Source organism: Neomonachus schauinslandi, chromosome 4 (genome assembly GCF_002201575.2).
Source record: "Neomonachus schauinslandi chromosome 4, ASM220157v2, whole genome shotgun sequence".
Taxonomy (NCBI): domain Eukaryota; kingdom Metazoa; phylum Chordata; class Mammalia; order Carnivora; family Phocidae; genus Neomonachus; species Neomonachus schauinslandi.
In genome coordinates this window covers 152,732,771-152,753,876 of record NC_058406.1, presented here as the reverse complement: position 1 = coordinate 152,753,876, position 21,106 = coordinate 152,732,771, and the positions used below count along the sequence as shown (strand labels likewise).

At 42.9% G+C, this 21,106-nt stretch overlaps 1 protein-coding gene across 3 annotated transcripts in view; it reads right to left on the bottom strand.

The window, feature by feature from the left end:
- The window catches only part of GRHL2 (grainyhead like transcription factor 2), a 150,909-nt gene that overhangs the window by 106,238 nt on the left and 23,565 nt on the right, over nt 1-21,106 (bottom strand). For all 3 annotated transcript variants that reach the window (XM_021688703.2, XM_021688704.2, XM_021688705.2), the window contains exon 2: nt 3,765-3,960. In XM_021688703.2, the coding sequence (XP_021544378.1) occupies nt 3,765-3,960 (196 nt within the window). The remainder of the gene's footprint in view (nt 1-3,764; nt 3,961-21,106) is intronic.

Sequence of the window (21,106 nt, the reverse complement as noted above, 5' to 3'; positions counted from 1 at the left end):
CAACAGAATATTATTCAGCCTTAAAAATGAAATTCTGATACATGCTCTAATATGAATCTTGAAGACATTTATGCTAAATCCCATATGACTCAAATCTATCCATTTCCCCTCTGTATGTTTGCCTCCTGGTTCAGCCTCTGACATCTCTTGCCTGGGCTACTGCACTGCATCCCAACTGGTCTCTCTTCTCCTTCACTTAGTCCCAGCAAATCCATTCTGAATCCATTAAGAAGATTCAGACTGAACTTAAAAATGCAAGTCTAATCTCATTATGCTCATACTTGAAATTCTTCAATGCTTTCCATTTCTTGAAAACATGGCACCAAAAACCTCCTACCTCAACTTTGGCAGACCCCATCACTGCCATGCATATAGTCACACTGTATCTCAAACACGCAATGCTCCTTCTCTCAGCAGAGCCATCAAAGTGTCCTCTCTGCCTTTGGATATCCATTCCACCTCCATATCTATCACCATTGCTGGACAGTCACAGCTGATTAGTGAGTATTTGTTGGATGGATGGATGGACAAATGGATATACAGATAGACAGACAGATAAATAGATGGCTATATAAATGGACAAACAAGCAAATCAACAAACTGGTTTCCAGCACTACATGGTCAACAGAACAGATGGGAACCAATTAGCCAAAGAAGCATATTTTCATAGAACTAGAATCAAATAATAATGAACCACCAGCTCCCTCAGGGGAAAAGGAAGTAAGATAAAGTGAGTCAAACCACTTCTAAAATTCACTAACTAATGGAATTCGTTCTGGTTTTCTGTCATGCCTGAAATTCATCAAAAGTTCATACTTGACTTTGGAGCTGCTATTGATAAGTAGCTTGAATTGGATAGAAAACCGGGCTTATATTTGAGTCCCTAAATTTTGAGAATTCTAGCAATTTGGTTATTTTTAATAGATCCCATTTAATGTGCTTTGGATTTTTAAAAATTTGAACCCATCTTTAAATGAGGGTTCAAAAAGGGCAATTTCTAATGGTGGACAGGTTATGAACTGAATTGTGTCCCAGCAAAGTTCATGTGTTGAAGCCCTAACCCCCAGTGTGACTGTACTTGGAGATAGGGCCTTTCAGGAGGTAATTAAGATTAAATGAGATCATAACAGTGGGGTATACACACAGAGAGAAGTATACACCCACACATTTGAGGACACAGCTAGAAGACAGCCACCTGTAAGGCAGGAAGGAAGAGAGGCCTCACTGGAAAACAACCCTGCCAGTACCTGGATCTTGGACTTCCAGCCTCCAGAACTGTGAGAAAATAAATTTCTGCTGTTTAAGCCCCCCGGTCTGTGGTATTCTGTTATGGCAGCCCTGCAGACTAATAACAGACAGAATAATGGAATGGAATTAGGAAATGTACAGGATTGTCTTGTGACCTTGAGGAAATCCCACTTAGTGGCCTGAATTATAAAATATAAAACCTGATGGGTTTCATTGCAGTGTTCCTGTGGTGACAATTTAAAAATGTACATGAAACGACTTTGAAAGGTATGAAGTATGATACCAAGATAAGCCTTTGCAGTTTCCCAGGACAGAGATGGCCATTTCTTGAGTGCCTGCTGTGAGTCACACTCTCCTCTCTCTAACAGAGCCTACTACCGTCCCCTGAGGGGCGATGTAGTCCAACCCTAGGAGCGAGGAAAAATGGTATATTTAGCACTTCCAAAGAGGTATAAAAAATCTATAGAATTTAAGTGATAATATGGCAGTAATTGTTACAATAATTTAACTTCCCAACGCAGACTCAAAAAATAGAATCTCTTTTTTCATTAATATTTTACTTCATACAGAAAGGTCTATTCTCAAAGTAGATTTAACTTTGTTGAAACTTTAATACCATCATAAGTAAGGCATGAATGTCAGAGATCTAAGGCCTGAAAATGACCATTTGCACACAGTTTTGGGAAACAAGACTAATTCTTTAATGTTTAAAATGTTTCAAGCAAAAATATAATAAAGTTTGTGTGGAATAAAAGGAGCCATGTAACTCTACTTGTTCACACAGTCTCAGGAAACATTTTATTTAAATATTTTATATCTTAAATTAATAAATTAACCCTGAAAAATATTAATTCAACAGAAAGAGTTATAGACTTGGCAACAAATTTAGTTGTATATAAATTCCCTATTCTGCATCTCAACATATTTACAGATAGCAATATTTCATCTTCCCTTTAAATATCAAAAATATGCAAGAGGAACGGTAACTAGGTACCATATTTACTAATAATTATCCTCTGAACCTATGGGAAATAAAATACATGGCTTTCATATGTTACCAAGTATTTTGCTTTGAGATATACTTCTCTTTTCATTAATACAGAAGAATTGCCATCTAATACAGATACCTGAAATGATGTCCATTTCACAGTGATGGAATAAAATCTATTTTTAAAAAATTAGAAAAATACATGTCTTCAAAATATATCTTGATATGTTTCTTCAATGTCTCACAAAACTATCACCTAACATATTAGTTTAATATAGTTATAAAAGCCACAAAGGGAAGTTGTCATGACCCAAATGGTTTACATCAGGGTCACATTAATGGTAGGAGATCTCTGGAAAGTATGAAAACTCTGGTTTAGGAGCAAGACAGGAAACAATACGACTTGCAAACGTGGAGACCGCTGGAAGGATAGAGAAAGCAGGAAAGAGAGAGGAAAACAGGAAGAAGAGACTAAAGCTTATATTAAAAGAATTGTTCCTCTTGGGTGATCTCATGATGGAGAGAGGGGGAAGGTGAGGACTCAGTGCTTATTCTAAAATAAAATGTTCACTGGGCCCAACCAGCAAAATAAACACAGCCATTCTCACCTTTGTGCCAATTCCCAGCATAAGCCAGCAGTGTTTACAATCAAAGCTGGCAATAAATCTCCTCATTCAGTAAATACATGTTGATTTTTTACACTTCACCAGTGCTAAGGGAGCAGGTCATACGTTTCTAAGAGACACACCACTGTTTCCCGTTAGGTTTCCCGAAATACTCCTATTTTGAGGGTATTCCATGGCAGGTATTTTTGTAATATAAGTGAATAACATTCATTTTGTTTTAAAGGTTTTTCAAAATAAATATTTAGTACCCATCAAAACAAATGGAAACAGGGTTATAACAAAATTAGGTTTTGGAGTTGCTGCAAAAGTCTACCACAAAACACTCATTGGAATGTTCCTTATAAAACTAAAAAAATATAGAAATCTAGAAATCCTGAACGTTCTTATAAAATGAGAAATTGAAAAGCAACCTAAATGCCCAATAACTGAGCGATGACTAAATTAAGGTATAGCCACACAATGTAATTTTTTTAAGTAATCTCTACGCCCAACATGGGGCTCAAACTCTCAACCCTGAAATCAAAGAGTCACTTGCTCTACTGACTGAGCCAGCCAGGTGCCCCTGTGATATTTTTATTCACCAAAAATCATCAAGTGAAAATGGCAGCAAGGAAGTATTTGCAATACAGTACGAAGTAGGAATTACATGGAGACAATATGTACGCATGTGAACAGAGGACACAGAAATAATGATCCCCAAATGAAAATTTCCTCTGGGTGGGTGGTGAAGTTGTGCTCCATTGATGGGAGAGCAGGGAGGCAACGAGAACAGAAGCAGGCTGAATTCCAAAGCAAGCGTGGAAATACTCTGTTCTCTCCCCTCTTCCCATGGAGGAGGAGGAGGAGGAGGACGGGAGTCTCTGGGGGCAGGCAGAGGAGGGAGGCGGGGCTGCGGGATCTACCTTGTAGTAGTCATACAGCAGGCCCAGGGCAGCAGCACTGTCCTCATCACCATTAATGCTCATCATCGCCTTGGTGGCCGCCGTCAGGGGATTCTCCAAATATGACTTCCAGGCTTCATCCTCACTGGTGTAGGCTCTTCGGGTATTGAACGGGGGGTCACTGTGCATGGGCACTAAGGCCACCAGTCGTTTATTACTTGAAAGCAAGAGAAATGTGAGGTTCATTATCAGGGCAATTTTCTTTTCCACTAAAAATACATCCATTACATGGTTAATCTGTACTTCCCTAGCATGAGGAAGGGAAGGTTAAAACTAAAATGGCTGCCACACTGCATTTAGAAAGCCCCTATGCCTCCAGAAGTAAAAATGGTCTTTACAAGGTTGTGTAAGTACTGTAAGTTAATCCCCTTCACACTTGATTTTTTCATATTGTCATTCTAGGAGCCAAATCATTCTTATTTGGCTGTTCTTTATTAATATTAGAATGCATGTGACCCTATGGGAAGCAGGTTTCATTTAACTCTGAGTTGTAATTATAAAATAAATATGTGCAATACATTAAATGTAATTAATATGTTAGCAATTACTAAAAACTTTTATCAAGTTTAATCTACATTTGAAATCGCTTGCAAATAATAGACCAATCCAAGTCTCTTAATTTAAAAATGGCAGTAGAAGCTACTTTGTAAATAAGACATATTGCTGATATGCTGCATAATAAGGATATGCAACACCCAGACTCTATATGTGAATCCCATGTTGCCACAGGATCGTACTATATTTAAATGACAGAGAAGCTCCAGGTTATAAAATTCTCATAGAGAGTGAAGAGAGTATCTGGAGAATTTTCAGTAGAGACAGAAAGGGGTTGGAGTCATTTATCAATCCTAACCAAGCCAAACTTGGGTAAAGTAGCAACTGACAAGGCAATTTCTTGCAGAGGATGTGGCAGTGACTCAAATACCCAACACCTATGACAGTCCTCAGCAGCTCCCTGGGCCGGGATCCCCAGAGTAAAGGACCCTGGAGAGGCTTTGGCACTTGCCTCCTGGCCCTCTACTCTTTGTTCATTGAAACAGAACCAAAATGTAAGGATGACATACTGTATTTCAGTAACAGCTGTAACTCATAATAACATAACATGGACAAGTGACAGGACTGGTGAAGGCAACACATGAACTAATGAATGTAAAGTCAGCCACCATGGGTCCTCTATGGTCACTCAGCTTTAAAAAAGGTACCTTTTTGCTGACACTCCTATGGGACCTTCCAGTGGGAGATGGTCTCTCAGCTCACTCTACGACAGAGAACTAGCATGCACTCCTGACAAAGACTGCGTTGAGGGCCCTTTCTGTGCTGGCATGGTGCCATGCACCGGTGTAAGGTCAGAAAATGACACTGCCATTGTTGGTAAGATCTATCAGGGAGTGAGGGTGGGAAATCCACATTTAGTGGAGTGGAATCCTGAGCTAGACAGTCACCAGGCCCCTGATTTCAACTCTGCCGGTGGTTTGGTGAAACCGTTTGGGAAGAAAGAGACAATACTGACCCAAATGCAAACGAAGTGGATTAAAAGGGTCTAACGATGTTTCTGGAAGTGAAGGGGAAAAACCCTTACTAACCATGAGGCGGGGTGGTGACATGGACTAGCAGTGGGTACTGGAAGTGAGTCCTTGCTCACCATTTACAGAGGTAGAAAACTGTCTCGAGTTTCACCTTTTTCATGCCTTAAATAAGGACAGCAATACCCACCCTACTTAGCTCACAGTGGGATTGTGAGAAGCAAACAACATAATGGAGAAAACAGAGCTCTGCAAACTGCACCGTGCTACACAAATAGAGGTACTACGATCACTGCACAGTTCTTCGTTCCTGTGAAGTTTGTAGGTGCACCAATTTTTGGTAAAGTCAATTAGAATTGAAAGGTGTTAAAGATAACCATTTTCGAGGGAAACTGAAGTTGTTCACTTAGCAATATTCCATAAGTATTTACTGCAAACTCAACAGGTACCAGGTCTTACGCTTGTCATTGAGGATGTGGTGGCACACGAGACGGACCCCGTCCCACTGTCCACACAGCTTGCAGCCCAGTGGAGAGAAGGCACCACCATTACAAGGGCATCAGGTGTGAGAAAGGGAAATGGACAGTGTCATGAGGGTACATGACAGAGGGGACCAACCTATCCAGAGGATCAAAGAGGAGCTGAAGTTTTGACAAAGATCTGAAGGAAGGAATGTGTTGTTAGTCCATGCTGAAATGGGCAGATGTGGGAAATATTTTGTAAAGGGAACAACGTTTTGGTGATTTGGAATAATGGAATTTTCTGACAAAAGGAGCACATTCGTATTCATTTTGGAGTCAACTACAGAAATTTATATACTCTAAAATAGCATTTTCTTGTTGTGAAAATTACTCATTTATACAGGATAGGGTTGGACTTGGGGACAGAAGTGTTGGTGACATCCTGAGAGTCTATCAGTGGAAGAAATGAGGTCTCTGGGGAGAACCAAGAGAGCAGAGGTGGTGAGCCCAGCTATGGCAATGCCACCACCACCCCTGCCACATTGTTTAGCTGGGGCCACCCTGGGTGATTCCACCACTTAAGAGGGGGAGGCAGCAAATTCTGAAACCTAATCTGTGCCCAGGAAGGTCCAGCCATCATGCACACTCCCTAAAATGCTCAGCCCTATAGGAAGGAATGATGAGCTTCATGTTATTTGCAGTGACCTCATCATCAAAAAAGATGGGGATCATATTCTCTTCAATGACTGAGAGAAGCACATATTGCCGGGGGAAGGAAGGTGTTAATTACAACACTGGCTAATTTCCAAAAGTTTAGCAGGGAAGTGCCAGGCTGAAGGAGAAAAACCAACTCGTGTTTTACACTAAGTGGTGTCCTGATTCACTGGAAAGATTTCTCTTCAAGTCTTCCTTTTTTTTTTTTTAATTTTGTTATGTTAGTCACCATACATTACATCATTAGTTTTTGATGTATTGTTCCGTGATTCATTGTTTGCATATAACACCCAGTGCTCCATGCAATACATGCCCTCCTTAATTCCTTAATACCCATCATCCGGCTAACCCATCCACCCACCCTCCTCTCCTCTAAAACCCTCAGTTTGTTTCTCAGAGTCCATAGTCTCTCATGGTTCATCTCCCCCTCCGATTTCCCCCCCTTCACTTTACCCTTCCTATGATCTTTTTTTTTAACATGTATTATTTGTTTCAGGGGTATAGGTCTGTGATTCAGCAGTCTTACACAATTCACAGGGCTCACCATAGCACATACCCTCCCCAATGTCCATCACCAGCCACCCTATCCCTCCCACCCCCCACCACTCCAGCAACCCTCAGTTTATTTCCTGAGATTAAGAGTCTCTTTTGGTTTGTCTCCCTCTCTGGCTTCATCTTGTCTCATTTTTTTCCTCCCTTCCCCTAGGATCCTGTCTTGTTTCTCAAATTCCTCATATCAGTGAGATCATATGATACTTGTCTTTCTCTGATTGACTTATATCACTTAGCATAATACCCTCTAGTTCCATACACGTCATTGCAAATGGCAAGATTTCGTGTTTTTTGATGGCTGCATAATATTCCATTGTGTGTGTGTGTTTGTGTGTGTACACACACCACATCTTCTTTATCCATTCATCTGTTGATGGACATCTTGGCTCTTTCCCTAGTTTGGCTATTGTGGACATTGCTGCTATAAACACTGGGGTGCATGTACCCCTTTGGATCACCTACATTTGTATCTTTGGGGTAAATACCCAGTAGTGCAATTGCTGGGTCATAGGGTAGCTCTATTTTCAACTTTTTGAGGACCCTCCATACTGTTTTCCAGAGTGGCTGCACCAGCTTGCATTCCCACCAACAGTGTAGGAGGGTTCCCCTTTCTCCCCATCCTCGCCAACATCTGTCGTTTCCTGTCAAGTCTTCCTTCTTTTTTTTTTTTTAAAAGATTTTATTTATTTATTTGAGAGAGAGAATGAGAGACAGAGAGCACGAGAGGGAGGAGGGTCAGAGGGAGCAGCAGACTCCCCGCCGAGCAGGGAGCCCGATGCGGGACTCGATCCCGGGACTCCAGGATCATGACCTGAGCCGAAGGCAGTCACTTAACCAACTGAGCCACCCAGGCGCCCAAGTCTTCCTTCTTAAAGTCCCTACTCCCCACTCCCTTGCAGAGTCTTCTGGATTGCCAATTTCATTGGTTCCTAGCACAGATGTTCAGTCATAAATTGATTGATCAGCCTTTCCCCTATGATGAAATGGTTGATGAATCCTTACATGATTAGTGGAAAGAAATATTCCGGGAAAGCACAACTTTACTAGCTGTTTCTTTTCACATTTTTGATGGCCAAAGGAGCCTTTTATGCCCTTTCCTTTAACTGCATAATGACTTTGGTTTTCTTTTTTTTTTGGTGTTTCTTTGTTTTTTTGTTTTGGTTTGGTTTGGTTTTTTTGGTGTGTGTTTTAACGTTTGGTTTTTTTGGTTTTTTCGCTTCATAGATTATAATCTCTCTGGTACACAGCATTGTTGAATAAAGCTTGGTTTAATAAAAACAATAATCTCTGGTACACTAAGCAAACATGTAGACTTATAAAGAAAGGAAAGTTTCACAGAGCAGATTTTACCAAAGTTTGGAACACATTCTGAAGCTGAGTTTCATCATCGTTCTTTTGGATTGGCAGCTCTACTTCAGCTCTGGTCAACCTTTTAAATATTCTTTTTGTAGCTTTAGGTATGGCATGTTCTAGGCAGTCTCAAACACAGAACTGTAAACAGCAGCTATAAACTTGATCCATGGTCCTTCTTTGGAGAGAAGTTCAGGTTAATACCTGAGAACATTCACAGCAAGGCTAAAGGCCATGTTAGCTCACACATATAACTTCTTGTTCTCATTTTTTTTTTTCTTTAATCCACTACTTCACTTTGTGGATGCTGGGAGAACAGTTGAGAGATGAGTCATCGGCGGAAGTAGGGAAAGAGGTGGGGCAGTCATGCGATTGAGATCACAACCCACAAGTCCGGGAAAGCTCCAGATCACTCCGCCAGAGGCAACCTACCATCCCCCGTAAGCAGTAACAAGAGTCTAAGGCGGGAGTGCTTTGCTAGGGAGAAGCTTAGAAGCAGCAGCGTACGAGGTCTTTACCTTCTAAAAATATGTGTTGTAATAATCAAAAAATCCAGACATAAATCTGTTGCACTTGGGACCACAAAACAAAAATGAGGATATGACATATTCACACAAATTACCACTTTCGATCCATTTCTCATCATTCATTTCTTTTGTAACCCCTAGGAGGTTGCTGGGTTTTGTGCTTTTTTTGTTTTATTCTGTTGTTGTTGGGGGGGGGGGTGTCAATCCAGAGGAAGGGTGATTTTGGAGTTGAATAAATCTCAGTTTTAATTTCAGTTTTGTCAATTATTGAATTTAGATGAGTTATTTTCCTTCTCTGAGCTTCCATTTCTTCGTCTATAACATGATATTAATCTTTTCAAAGCTGTTCTTAAGGAATAACTCTAATATTCACAGACCAAGTGACTGGCACATTACAGATAATAAATTAGTAACAGTTAAAAGTATTACTTCTCTTTAGAAATGATCTATTATTTTTCTGTTCAAAATTCAATAGGCTGTTTTCAGTTTTTAATCTCCTTGAATTTTCTCAGACTTTTCTTACTTCTGTAGAATCTTGCCTTGCCTGGCTTCCAAGACATTGTATGAAGGTGGTTCTCCTCTGCAGCCCATCATTCTACTCAACTCTCCCCTTATTCCTCTCTGACAATCCTGGAGCCTTTGCTCTTTTGTCTCCATTGTTGATTCTTCTGACTTTCATGGATCCTCTACCTTCCTAACAGATGTATATTTCCAGAGAGCCAGTTTTGCACTTTCTGCTTAGATGTTCTGTGGTCAGCTTCAACTCAAACATATCCAAACTAAGCTCATCATTTCTTAGTTGGGCACTTCTCACCTTCCTTCCCCCGGCAATATGTGCTTCTCTCAGTCATTGAAGAGAATATGATCCACATCTACTCATACATCCCTTTTGAAAGAATTATATCTCGATTCAAAGTAAAAAAAGACATTCATGGGTAGGGAAGAAAAGTGACACAGCAATCAGAGTATCAAATAAACCAATAAAATGTTAAATTCATCATAAATAATTTCAGATCATGGAAATGAAATTTATGCCACTAAGAAATGAGGTATGGAAGTGCTGAATCATTATATCGTACACCTGAAACTAATATTACACTGTATGTTAACCAACCGGAATTTAAATTAAAACTTTAAAAAAAAAGTTTATCTGATGGGACGCCTGGATGGCTCAGTCGTTAAGGATCTGCCTTGGGCTCAGGTCATGATCCCGGGATCGAGCCCCGCATCAAGCCCCGCATCGGGCTCCCTGCTCAGCGGGAAGCCTGCTTCTCCCTCTCCCATTACCCCTGCCTGTGTTCCTGCTCTCGCTATCTCTCTGTCAAATAAACAAATAAAATCTTTAAAAAGTTTATCCGAGAAAACATCTTTGTGGTGAGAAAACTCTCATTCTAATTACTTCATCACTTTGGATTATTAGAGGTAGTATTCATTTTGCTCACTAAGACAAAAAAAGAATAAGACCAAGTTCAAATGAAATATCTGAGAAGTAATAGGAGAGTGGCTGCTTTAAAAGTATATTGAATGTCTTGTTTTAGGGGCGTCTGGGTGGCTCAGTCCATTAAGAGTATGATTTGGCTCAGGTCATGATCCCAGGGTCCTGGTATGGGCCCCGCATCGGGCTCCCTGCTCCCTCTGCCCCTGCTCCCTGCTCGTGTGCATGCACACGTGCTCTCTCTCTCTCAAATAAATAAAATCTTTTTAAAAAAACAGTGTTTAAACAAATAAGTGTGTGTCAATAAGTAAATAAGGTTACGAATTAGAAAAATAAAAACAACATTTGCAGGTGGAACTGTGAGTGATTTGTCTCTATTTAGTAGATTTTATTTAATATTGTTTATGCAACTGAATATAAATGGAAGAAAAGACCATCCAGCTGATAGAGAAGTTCTGGACTGAAGGAATTAGCTTTAGGGAACTAATAAGTTGGGCATTTTCCTCTTTGTGGCATCCAGAATTCTTTATTTCCCTTTCTCTGCTTCACACATAAAAGCTGGTCACAGCAATGTTTATTTGACTCGTCGCTCCAAAGCATGAGGCTTCTACTGTGCACCTTTCCCTCTTCACCCAAATGGAAAAGCTCCCTCTGATTCCTTTCAAGAATAGATTTCTACCCTGTGAACCCTTCCAGTTTGTGACCAAAAGGTCTACTTAGAAGAGAAATGACATTTTAAAAAGAATCTCATATTTTATGCAGCTTGTTCCAAAACTACCTGGAACTAGATATAATCTACATTATCTATGTATTTGGGTTTTTTTATGTTATGTTAATCCCCATACATTACATCATTAGTTTTAGATGTAGTGTTCCATGATTCATTGTTTGTGCATAACACCCAGTGCTCCATGCAGAACGTGCCCTCTTTAATACCCATCACCAGGCTAACCCATCCCCCCACCCCTCTAGAACCCTCAGTTTGTTTTTCAGAGTCCATCGTCTCTCATGGTTCGTCTCCCCCTCAGATTCCCCCCCCTTCATTCTTCCCCTCCTGCTATTTTCTTCTTCTTCTTTTTTTAACATATAATGTATTATTTGTTTCAGAGGTACAGATCTATGTATTTGTAAGGATTGCCGATGGCCTGAGGTAAAACTTGTTTCCATGTTTGTGAAGAGAGTCACAACATGTAAGTGCTGAAAGAGATCTTCATCATTACCCACTACAAACTTCTCGTTTTACAAATGGGGAAACTGAGGTCCCAAAAGATCCTATCACTTCTCTAGGACTGCACAGGTGTCTTTACTAACATCAAAATGATTAGAGGACAAGTTGCAGGAAGACAGATACACTATTGGCAAATCTGTAGTGCTTTGTGGACACATAAACACTTCTATTTGAGGATAAAGTGAAAACTATATCCATCTTTAGCAAAAAGGTTCCCTCCTCCACCCACACCCTTGCCCTTAATTTCTCCCTCAATTCACTGAATAAACCTTTACTGAGCTCCTACTGTGCAACAGGCAGTGACCTAGGTGCAGGCGGCAAGCACCGACCAAGTAAGAAAATACCGGCTATTTCTTCCTTCCTTCCGTCTTGCCTGACTTCCTTCCAGTAATCTTATCACCAGAGCTTCCACGAGAAGCCAACAAAAATCTAATCCCAGTGCTCGCACTTGAGGTCCTTTTTCCACAATAGGCTCCAATCCTTAGATATAGGAGGACAGGTATAAAGATGCAACAGAAAATTGGATTGTGGAAGGCATGTATGTCATATACAGAGGCACTTCTATTTATAAACCACGAAATTAAGACAACATTGACTGACAGGCTAAACTGAGTGCCAACTATGGGCTGATATTGCTCTGACTACTGGGATACAGTGATGAAAACCACAGACGCAGTCTCTGCCCTGGTGAAGCTTTTGCAGATGAATGTATCACTGCAGATGTGACAAGGTTAATGAAGAAAACGCAGAGGGGGCCATGAGAGAAGGTGTCATGTGAATCCTGTGGGGGCCACAAACACTTCGCAGTCCTCCCACTCCAGAAAGCACAATGATCAAGGAGCCCACTGCCAGTTCCGAAATCTACCATGACATTTGTGTGGAGGCCATGCTTCCTCGTGGGCTGCTCCTAGCCAGTCATTGCACATGGCAGGACTATAGGACAGGCCCAATCCTGGAAGGCAGGGGACTCCTCTTATGGCTGACTCTGGCTTGAAGACTCCCCTGGCCTTGCCGAACCTTCCTTAGAATGCAGAGGAGTCTTGCAGGCTTCCACTCAACATTCCTTCCTTCTCTCTTCGCTGGGGACCCTATTTGCCTGGGGGTCTCACAGCCCTTCCCATCGCTGCCAGCTCCCTCCCCATGTTTTCTCACAGGTGGTTGCCCTAATGAAATCCTTGCATGTTTAATCCCACCTTCGAGTCTTCATCTCAGAAAGTGCGGACTAACACAGACCCTAGTTTAGATTGAGATGGACTGTTTAGGATTGGGTTACTGGGGAACTGAGATTCTGAGGTGCCTGGGTGGCTCAGTCAGTTAAACGTCCCATTCTTGATTTCAGCTCAGGTCATGATCTCAGGATAGTGAGATTGAGCCCCGCGTCAGGCTCTGTGCTGAGCACTGAGCCCGCTTAAGATTCTCTCTGTCCCAGGGTGCTTGGATGGCTCAGTCAGTTAAGCATCTGCCTTCAGCTCAAGTCATGATCTCACTGTCCTGGGATCCAGCCATGTGTCACTGGGCTCCCTGCTCAGCGGGAAGTCTGCTTCTCCCTCTCACTCTGCCCGCCCCCCCACGCTCATGCTCTCTCTCTCAAATAAATAAATAAAATCTTAAAAAAAAAAAAAAAGATTCACTCTGTCTCTCTTCCCCTCCCTTCTCCCCCCAACCCCACTCACTCTCTCTCGCTAGGAAAAAAAAGTGAGACTCGAAGGAGGAGAAATCAGTCAGATGGAAAAAAAAGAAAAGGAGAAATGAAGGAGGGCACTGCAAGAACAGCATGTGCGAGGTCCCTGAGGCAGGATGGATCTTCTCCCAGTCGAGGAACTAAATCAAGAGCAGTGTGTATCTGGACTGCAACATTTCAACAAGGAAGAAAGCAGGGTCTGGTGAAGCCTAACAGATAGGCAGAGGCCAGATTATGCAAGGATTTGTCATTTAATTCAAGAATTTTTAACTTTTTTCTAAGTGCATGGCCTAGGTAGATAGGGTCTTGAGCAATGAAACAACTTAATCAAATGTATATTTTGGGGTTCTTTTTTGAAGATTTTATTTATTTGAAAGAGAGAGACACAGTGAGAGAAGGAACACAAGCAGGGGCAGAGGGAGAGGGAGAAGCAGGCTTCCCGCTGAGCAGGGAGCCCTATGCGGGGCTTGATCCCAGGACCCTGGGATCATGACCTGAGCCAAAGGCAGACGCTTAACATCTGAGCCATCCACGCACCCCTCAAATGTGTGTTTTATAAAGATCACTGGGGCTGCAGTAGATGGATCAAAAAGAAAAGAAGTGCTAGGAAATCAAGAAGGAGGCCACTGAAATGGCCCAGTAAAGAGATAAATTAAGGATTATTTCGTTCCTAACAGGAAAAAAATCATTTCACAGGGTCTGCCTTAAGATTTCATGGCCCTTTTGTTTATTCAAGGCATTCAATAGTTTATGCCTTATTCTTTATTTAGGTGCAAGTCTTCACTTTCACCATCTTTGTGCACATAGGTATCACATCTGACTCAAACTGTAATCTCACATAACACGTGAATTAGTTCTTATGCTTCAAAATTAACAGAAATACTCAATAATAAAAACGTTAGACTACACCTCTATCCTTAATAGATACGGAAATAGATTACAGACCCAGAAATGTTACACATGGAAGTAATGAGAAAGCCCATACAAAGTCCATACTAAACATACTGATTACACAGGATGTTCCTCCTCTAAAACAAAATAGGGAAAATAAGTAGGCCTTACTATGTAATAAACTTCACCTAAAATAAAAATGCTGGAAATAATAAAAACCAGTGAAACTTTGGTTTGCCTTATTAGAGTTTAGATGGGCTTCTGAGAACACTATCAGAAAAATAAGACCCAATTACTTTTTTTCCTCTTCTGGAAAATTATCAGAGGCACTCAGGTATTCCTCTGTGCTTGAAGTTTTAAAGGATACTCTAATTTTAAAGTTGTACACATTATGTGAATGAATATGAATATGCACATATATACACACATGTATCTTTACATAAACACACTTAGGGGTTGGGGTGTGTGATATGGGTGAAGGGGAAGAGTGCAGAAAGAAGCAGCAAGAAAAGGAAAGCAAGAAAGGCACAAAAAACACTATGTATAATATAATCACACTGTGCATTTATGCAAATTATGTGCGTGTATAAAATTATATACATGTAAAGAAATTTTAGAAGGAAGGAAAAAGAAAAGAGAAGAAAAAGAGGAAAAGAAAAGAAAAATAAGGAAAAGAAATGAAGAAGAGTGGGAAAGAGGGATGGAGGGAAGAAGGAAGGAAGGGGACTGAAAGAATTTCTCTTGCAATAAATAATGCTGGGACAAGCAGATGAGGTGTTTTATTTGTCTGTCTGTGTTGTTAGACCCTTACTTGACCATTACAATAAATTCCCGACAATTTTTAAGTGCAGTTTAGTATTCAATCACACATACAAAAATATAGAAGAATCTTTAATCTGCTCTTGGATTTGGGAAGAATTTGTTAAGCAGAGAAACAATGGAAGAATCTATGAAGAAAAAATAGGTAACTTTGACCATTTAAACATTAAAAACGTGTAGGGATTTCAAGTTAAACACATAGAAGTTGGGCTGCAATACAAACCCTCTCTCTCATAAGACCTAACAAAAATGGACAAAAAGTAGCATGTCTGTGTGTGTGTCTCAAAAATTCACCAGTGAGGGAGCACAATGCCATGTCATACAGTCCAACAGATGGTGCTAAAGAGAAGAAACAAAAGGTTCTGGTACCAATGTGCCTCACCCAGAGCAATATAAGAGACCGAAGTTAAAGCAACAAATTATGGAGCAATCTCACTAATATCTCCCTAATATGGAGAGAAGCCCAAGGACAGGTGAATAATAGCTTGGGAAAATCTTCTGAGATAAATTATTACCTCCACCATCAGACTTTAGCAGAGATGAAAAGACCTTGGGGTCTTTCTAGTCTGGGAGAAAAGACGAAAAGAAACACAGAATGATCTCAACTATGTATAGGCAACTGTGGTTGGCTAAGAGTGAATTATTCTGTATTGAAGGGATATTGATAGAAGGATAAGTTGTTTCAGTGACTAGCAGGGAGGCACTAGCAGAAATACCTAAGATAAAGATCAGGAGCCTGCAAACTGGTTATGTTCTTGTGACCAAACACATGAGGAGTGACTGGAACTTGGGTGGAGCTCCACCAAGGGAAGAGGAGGCTGTGTGGGCACTACTCCTGGGTGCCCCAGCAAAGTATGTTTTCTAATGGGAAAAGTCACGTGGAAGTTTAACAAGTGATAATGAGGAGGGAAGATGTACTAGAGAGTTCAGAGAGAGCATGCTATATTACAGACAAAGCATGAAATCGCAGGGGCTAACCCTGCATTATGAATAGGAGGATCATCTTGAGCCTGGAAGCTCTAGAACATCTAAGACTCTGAAGACACTTGGGACTCTTCTGCTGGCCACGTGACAGGGTCAGTGTGAATAAGCAAGGTGTTGGTGAATCTGAGTTGCCTTACCTCTTCTACCTGGTATCACTGCTGCATGAAAATGTGCAGTTCTAGTCCCTGACTTTAGTCATATTGTGTAGATGCTAGCCGAACTCATGCTAAGCCAGCTAGAGAGGTGGGGTTGCAGGAGACATAAAACTTTCTAGGAACTGTAGCTGCTTAATTACAATGCTTGTAAAGCTTGTAAAAGACTACTTCAAACATACCTGAAAGTCTGAAGAAAAGACAAATGTCAATGTGGTAATTTTGATATTATCCGACCCTCTGTGAAGACCTCATCTTGTCTGTCTTGTTGCCGAGGAAAGGGAGCATTTAAAAAAATTACACAGATTCCCCAACAGCTGTTAGAATACTGCCCAATAAAAGTGTCCTGAAGAATTCAATCAAATACAGTGCACACCCTGATTTCTTTGACAGGAAGAAAGAGGTCACCGGAGTGCTAGTCAGCACAGTCTTTTGTCCTGGTAGCTTTTGTGACCTGCGGAGATTATTGCGGCAGCTGTCGGGACCCTTTCTCTGCCAACTCTGTTGCCTGGGGGCTCTGGTCTAGCCAGAGGGGTTAGGTTGACTCGTGCTAAATACTCTCAGTAGTGAAGAGGAACTTAACAGAACTGAAAACAAAATGGTAGATAAATCCAGTAAGAACTCTCTGAAGGAGGGAAAACTGGGGAAGGGGCAGAGAGACCATTAAAAGCTCTAGATGAAGTTCATGACAATTTTCCACTGCGTATTCCTAACAATGGTGCCAACACTTCAGGTACGCTTTTCTTTTAACCCAAGTGACTGACGGGAGTGAGAACGGAAATGAGAGATGTGAACAACGAGGATGACTTTCTCTGGTAGAAGAAGAGGCCCCGGTACTCCATGGCCAAGTAGGGCTCTGACCTAAAACCCAAAGGCACCCCCCACGCACAGGAAAAGGAGGCCTTCCTACAGAGGTAGAGTCAATGCCACACAGAGCATTTAACCAAGTCATTCATAGGCTACACAAGGCCAAGCTGAGCTTTTCCATCCTGCTACATCTTCAAGGGCTCAGGCTTCAGGCTGGCTTTAAAAGGGCATGCGAACAGGTCTCAGATGGTGGGAATACACTAAAGAAATCATTCATTTTGACTACAATATAATAAACAAGGTTCAAGTAGAACATCTCAAGCATGAACAAAAGAAATGGCATAGAAATAGGGCAAAAAATACTACAGGAGGGGGCGCCTGGGTGGCTCAGATGTTAAGCGTCTGCCTTCGGCTCAGGTCATGATCCCAGAGTCCTGGGATCGAGTCCCACATCGGGCTCCCTGCTCGGCGGGAAGCCTGCTTCTCCCTCTCCCACTCCCCCTGCTTGTGTTCCCTCTCTCGCTCTGTCTCTCTCTGTCAAATAAATAAAAATCTTAAAAAAAAAAATTAAAAAAATACTACAGGATATCAAACAAATAATGAAAGAACATAGCATGCATAAGAAAACTGAACTAACCCCTCCCTCCAAAAAAGAATAAAATTCCCTTAAGTTGCTTTCTACTATAAAATATAATAAGAACATGAATTCAATAAAACAAAAGTACAAGTTGATGGCAAAACAGAATTAGGTAGAATGGGAAACTGCAGAGCTAAGAAAAGAGGAGACCAAAACAACAGCATTAGTAGTACAAAAAGAGAACTGAAAATGGAATTAATGACCCAGGAAAGGCTTGAGATAATCACAGTGAATGCAGAAGGGAGACAGAAATTAGAGTCACTAGATTATAGATAATCAGGGACAAAGAGGAACAAATATGGAGATAATAAATATCCCAGAAGTAGAACACCAAACGAAGAAAAAGGAAATGGCATTGAAAGAGTGCTAAGAGACTTTTGGTTAAATATGGCAGGTTGAATATATTATCCGAAACCCCATTAAAATGGTAGTTAAAAAGATCAAAGAATTGGGAGAGGAGGCAAAAGCCTATCAGATAATCAATTAATTAGAGCAAGAAGTAAATTAGAAGAGTGGCAACTGCCCCAGCATAGTAGAGTAAATGAAGCTTAAATGCATGCAGAGGGATATACAAGAAGCAAGTCATGCAGTACCAAAGAATAGGAAAGCCTGAGGAATTGGAAGCATTAGGGATCTTGGAATGTAGGCGTGTGGGGAGTGGCTGAAAATAGGAAGATGGGTTAAAAGTACATAGAAGAGTGAACCTCCCCCTCCCTAAATCTCTTTTCCCACCGCAGTAGCCAGGCATCTACCTCTCTGACATCTTAGCATGGATGGAAGGTTAATTCTCTGGTAATACTGAACCCAAAAGGCCCTGGGTTTGGGGGCACCAAGCACCAGAGAGAGATAAGGCCCTTGAATGAAAACAGAGGGACTGCATGACAAGACAACATAATAAACCATGAGATTCCCCTCACCCCACCAGTTTCCAAAGTCCCATCCCCTTACTTATAAGCAGATGGTCCTTCTCTGGAGACAGTCACTGGTCCCGGAGTAAAGACCTAGAGATACTGACTTTTGGGGTAACCCAAAGAAAAGGCACTGCCTGGTCATCCCCCAGGGAAATGAGCCAGTCAGAGAGCTGGCCCATTGCTGCCCTCCCTTCCACCCCCCACATACAGCTTCCGGCCAGCCACTGAGTAGCTGTTGCACTCAGCCATCGAATCCGGAGCCACTGAACAGCTCAACGGAGAGGCAAGAATCATGAAGGTCAACACAGAAGCAAGCTACAATGAAATCACCAACAAGAAGTTCCAGGTAATAGAGATGTTGCAAAAAAAAAAAAAAACAGAGGAAAATAAATGTAATATCCTCAGGGTGATAAAAAGAGGTTATTGCATCTATGTGGTAAAAAGAGGAGGCTGTTGGGGAAAAAAAAAAGCAAGCTAGAACTCTTGTAAACTAAAAAAAAAAAGTATGACTAAAATGTCAAAAATTCTACGGGAAGTCTGGATGATGAAGATGAGGGCAACTCCAGAAAGCAGAGTAAAAAGACAGAGATAGACAATAGGAGGGGAAATGTGAGCCAAGTGGAGAATCAGTCCAAGAGGCCCGGTGTGAAAATAGTATGAATTCCGTAAGGAGAAAAGAGAACTTAATGAAAAGGGATTACCACAGAAATAACATTAGAAAATGCTCCGGAACAGAAGGACCTGAATGTCCAGATCAAAAAGTCCATGGAATACCTAGTCCAAAAGGGGGGGGGGGGGGGGGGTGAGCCCTCACTAAGGCATTTATCATGAAATTTCAGAACACCAAGAATATGAAGATGATTTTATAAGCTTCCAGAGAGAAAAAAGTCACACGCAAAGGGTCAGCCTCTTCGGAATCTAGCAACAACTGAAGCAGTGCTTTGAAATTCTGAGGAAAAAGAATTCCGTATCTAACCAAACTATCAGTCAAGGACGATGGCAGATAAACGTACCTCCACTCCTGCACCCCTTCTCCAGAGGCCTCCGGAGGCTGCGCGGGAGCCAACCTGGGAGGAGCACCGCACCAGCAGCCGCGCGCGTCGCCCGTCGTGCGCAGGCGCCACCGCCACCGCCCCGGGTCACAGGAGGTCACGGGGCGGTGGCGGCGGCGTGTGCGCAGGCCTGCGGGCGCCGCCGCCTCGTGACCGCTCCTCGGCGCCCGGCCCGCGGCCACGGCGGCCACGGCGGCCACGGCCTGCCTGGACAGGCTCCGGAAGGGCTGTGAGCGGGCCGCCAGGGTGGCGGGGGCTGTGGTGGAGGCCGCCTGACCTCTCTCGGTAGTACTCACCCCCCAGGCACACCCCTCAGGGGCTGGCCACCAGGCCCTGGCTGGGCCCCGCGCCCTCCTCCGCTGCTGCAGCGGCCGCCCCCTCGGGGCCCTGGACTGCTCCCTGCTTCTCTGGGCCCCACTGAGGGGCTCCGGCCTTCAAGGCCGCCCGATCCTGGTCTCCGCAGTTCTGAGGGTCCCCGTGGGAAGGTGGAGCCTTGAGGGCCAGAAGGGGCTGGGAGAATCTGAGGGGGAGCCTGCCTCAGGGGGCCCCAAAGGAGGCATCCCCAAATCTCAGGCGCCCCTAGACCTCTGCCTCGGCCCAGGTATCAGCACCGGCGGCTCACCTCCTGGAGCAGCCCCGGACAGCGCCGGCTTGGACAGCAGGGTCCTGAGAGTGGCCTGACCCTGCTGAGGAGCACAAGGCCAGGCTGCCCAGCCTCTGCCGGATCATTAGTTGTGAGGGGCCTAGTGCCGTCTAGATGCCAACTCAGGATTCAGTAGCCCTGGCCTTTGGCCCTCTCTGCTGCACCGTGGAACTGAGTGGCTTTGGCTTCCCCATGGGAACCTTGACTTCTGGCTACAGCCAGAGCACCAGAACGCAGCAGTCCAGACCTCTGACCTTGACTCGTTTCTCTTCCTAGTCCAGAGCCTGGGTTCCCCAAACTAAAGCAGGCAGCCTCCCAGTCAGGCCTGAGAAGCCAAACCCATGGCTGTTTCCCCTCGGAGCCCTGGTCAGGACTGACCTGGCCCCTGGGCCTGCTCTCCCTGCAGGGGCAGCCCTTTGACCTGGACGTGGGTCTGAAATGTGGAAGTTCCCTCCCTCCCTTCCTTCCTTTCTTCCTTCCCTATCTCCCCCTTCCTTCCTTCCTTCCTTCCTCTTTCTCTCTCTCTCCCCCTCCCTTCCTTCCTCTCTCTTTCTCTCTCTCCCTCTTCCTTCCTTCCTCTTTCTCTTTCTCTCTCCCTTCCTTTTCTTTCTTTCTTCTTTCTTTCTTTTTCTCTCTCTCCCCCTCCCTCCCTCCTTCCTTCCTCTTTCTCTCTCTCCCTCTCCCCCTTCCTTCCTTCCTCTTTCTCTTCCTTCCTTCCCTTCCTTCCTTCCTCTCTCTCCCTCTCTCCCTTCCTCTTTCTCTCCCTTCCTTCCTTCCGTTCCTTCCTCTTTCTCTCTCTCCCCCTTCCTTCCTTCCTCTTTCTTTCTCCCTTCCTTCCTTCCTCTTTCTCTTTCCCCCTTCCTTCCTTTCTTTTTTCTTTCTCTCTCTCCCTTCCTTCCTTCCTTCCTTCCTCTTTCTCTCTTTTCCTTCCTTCCT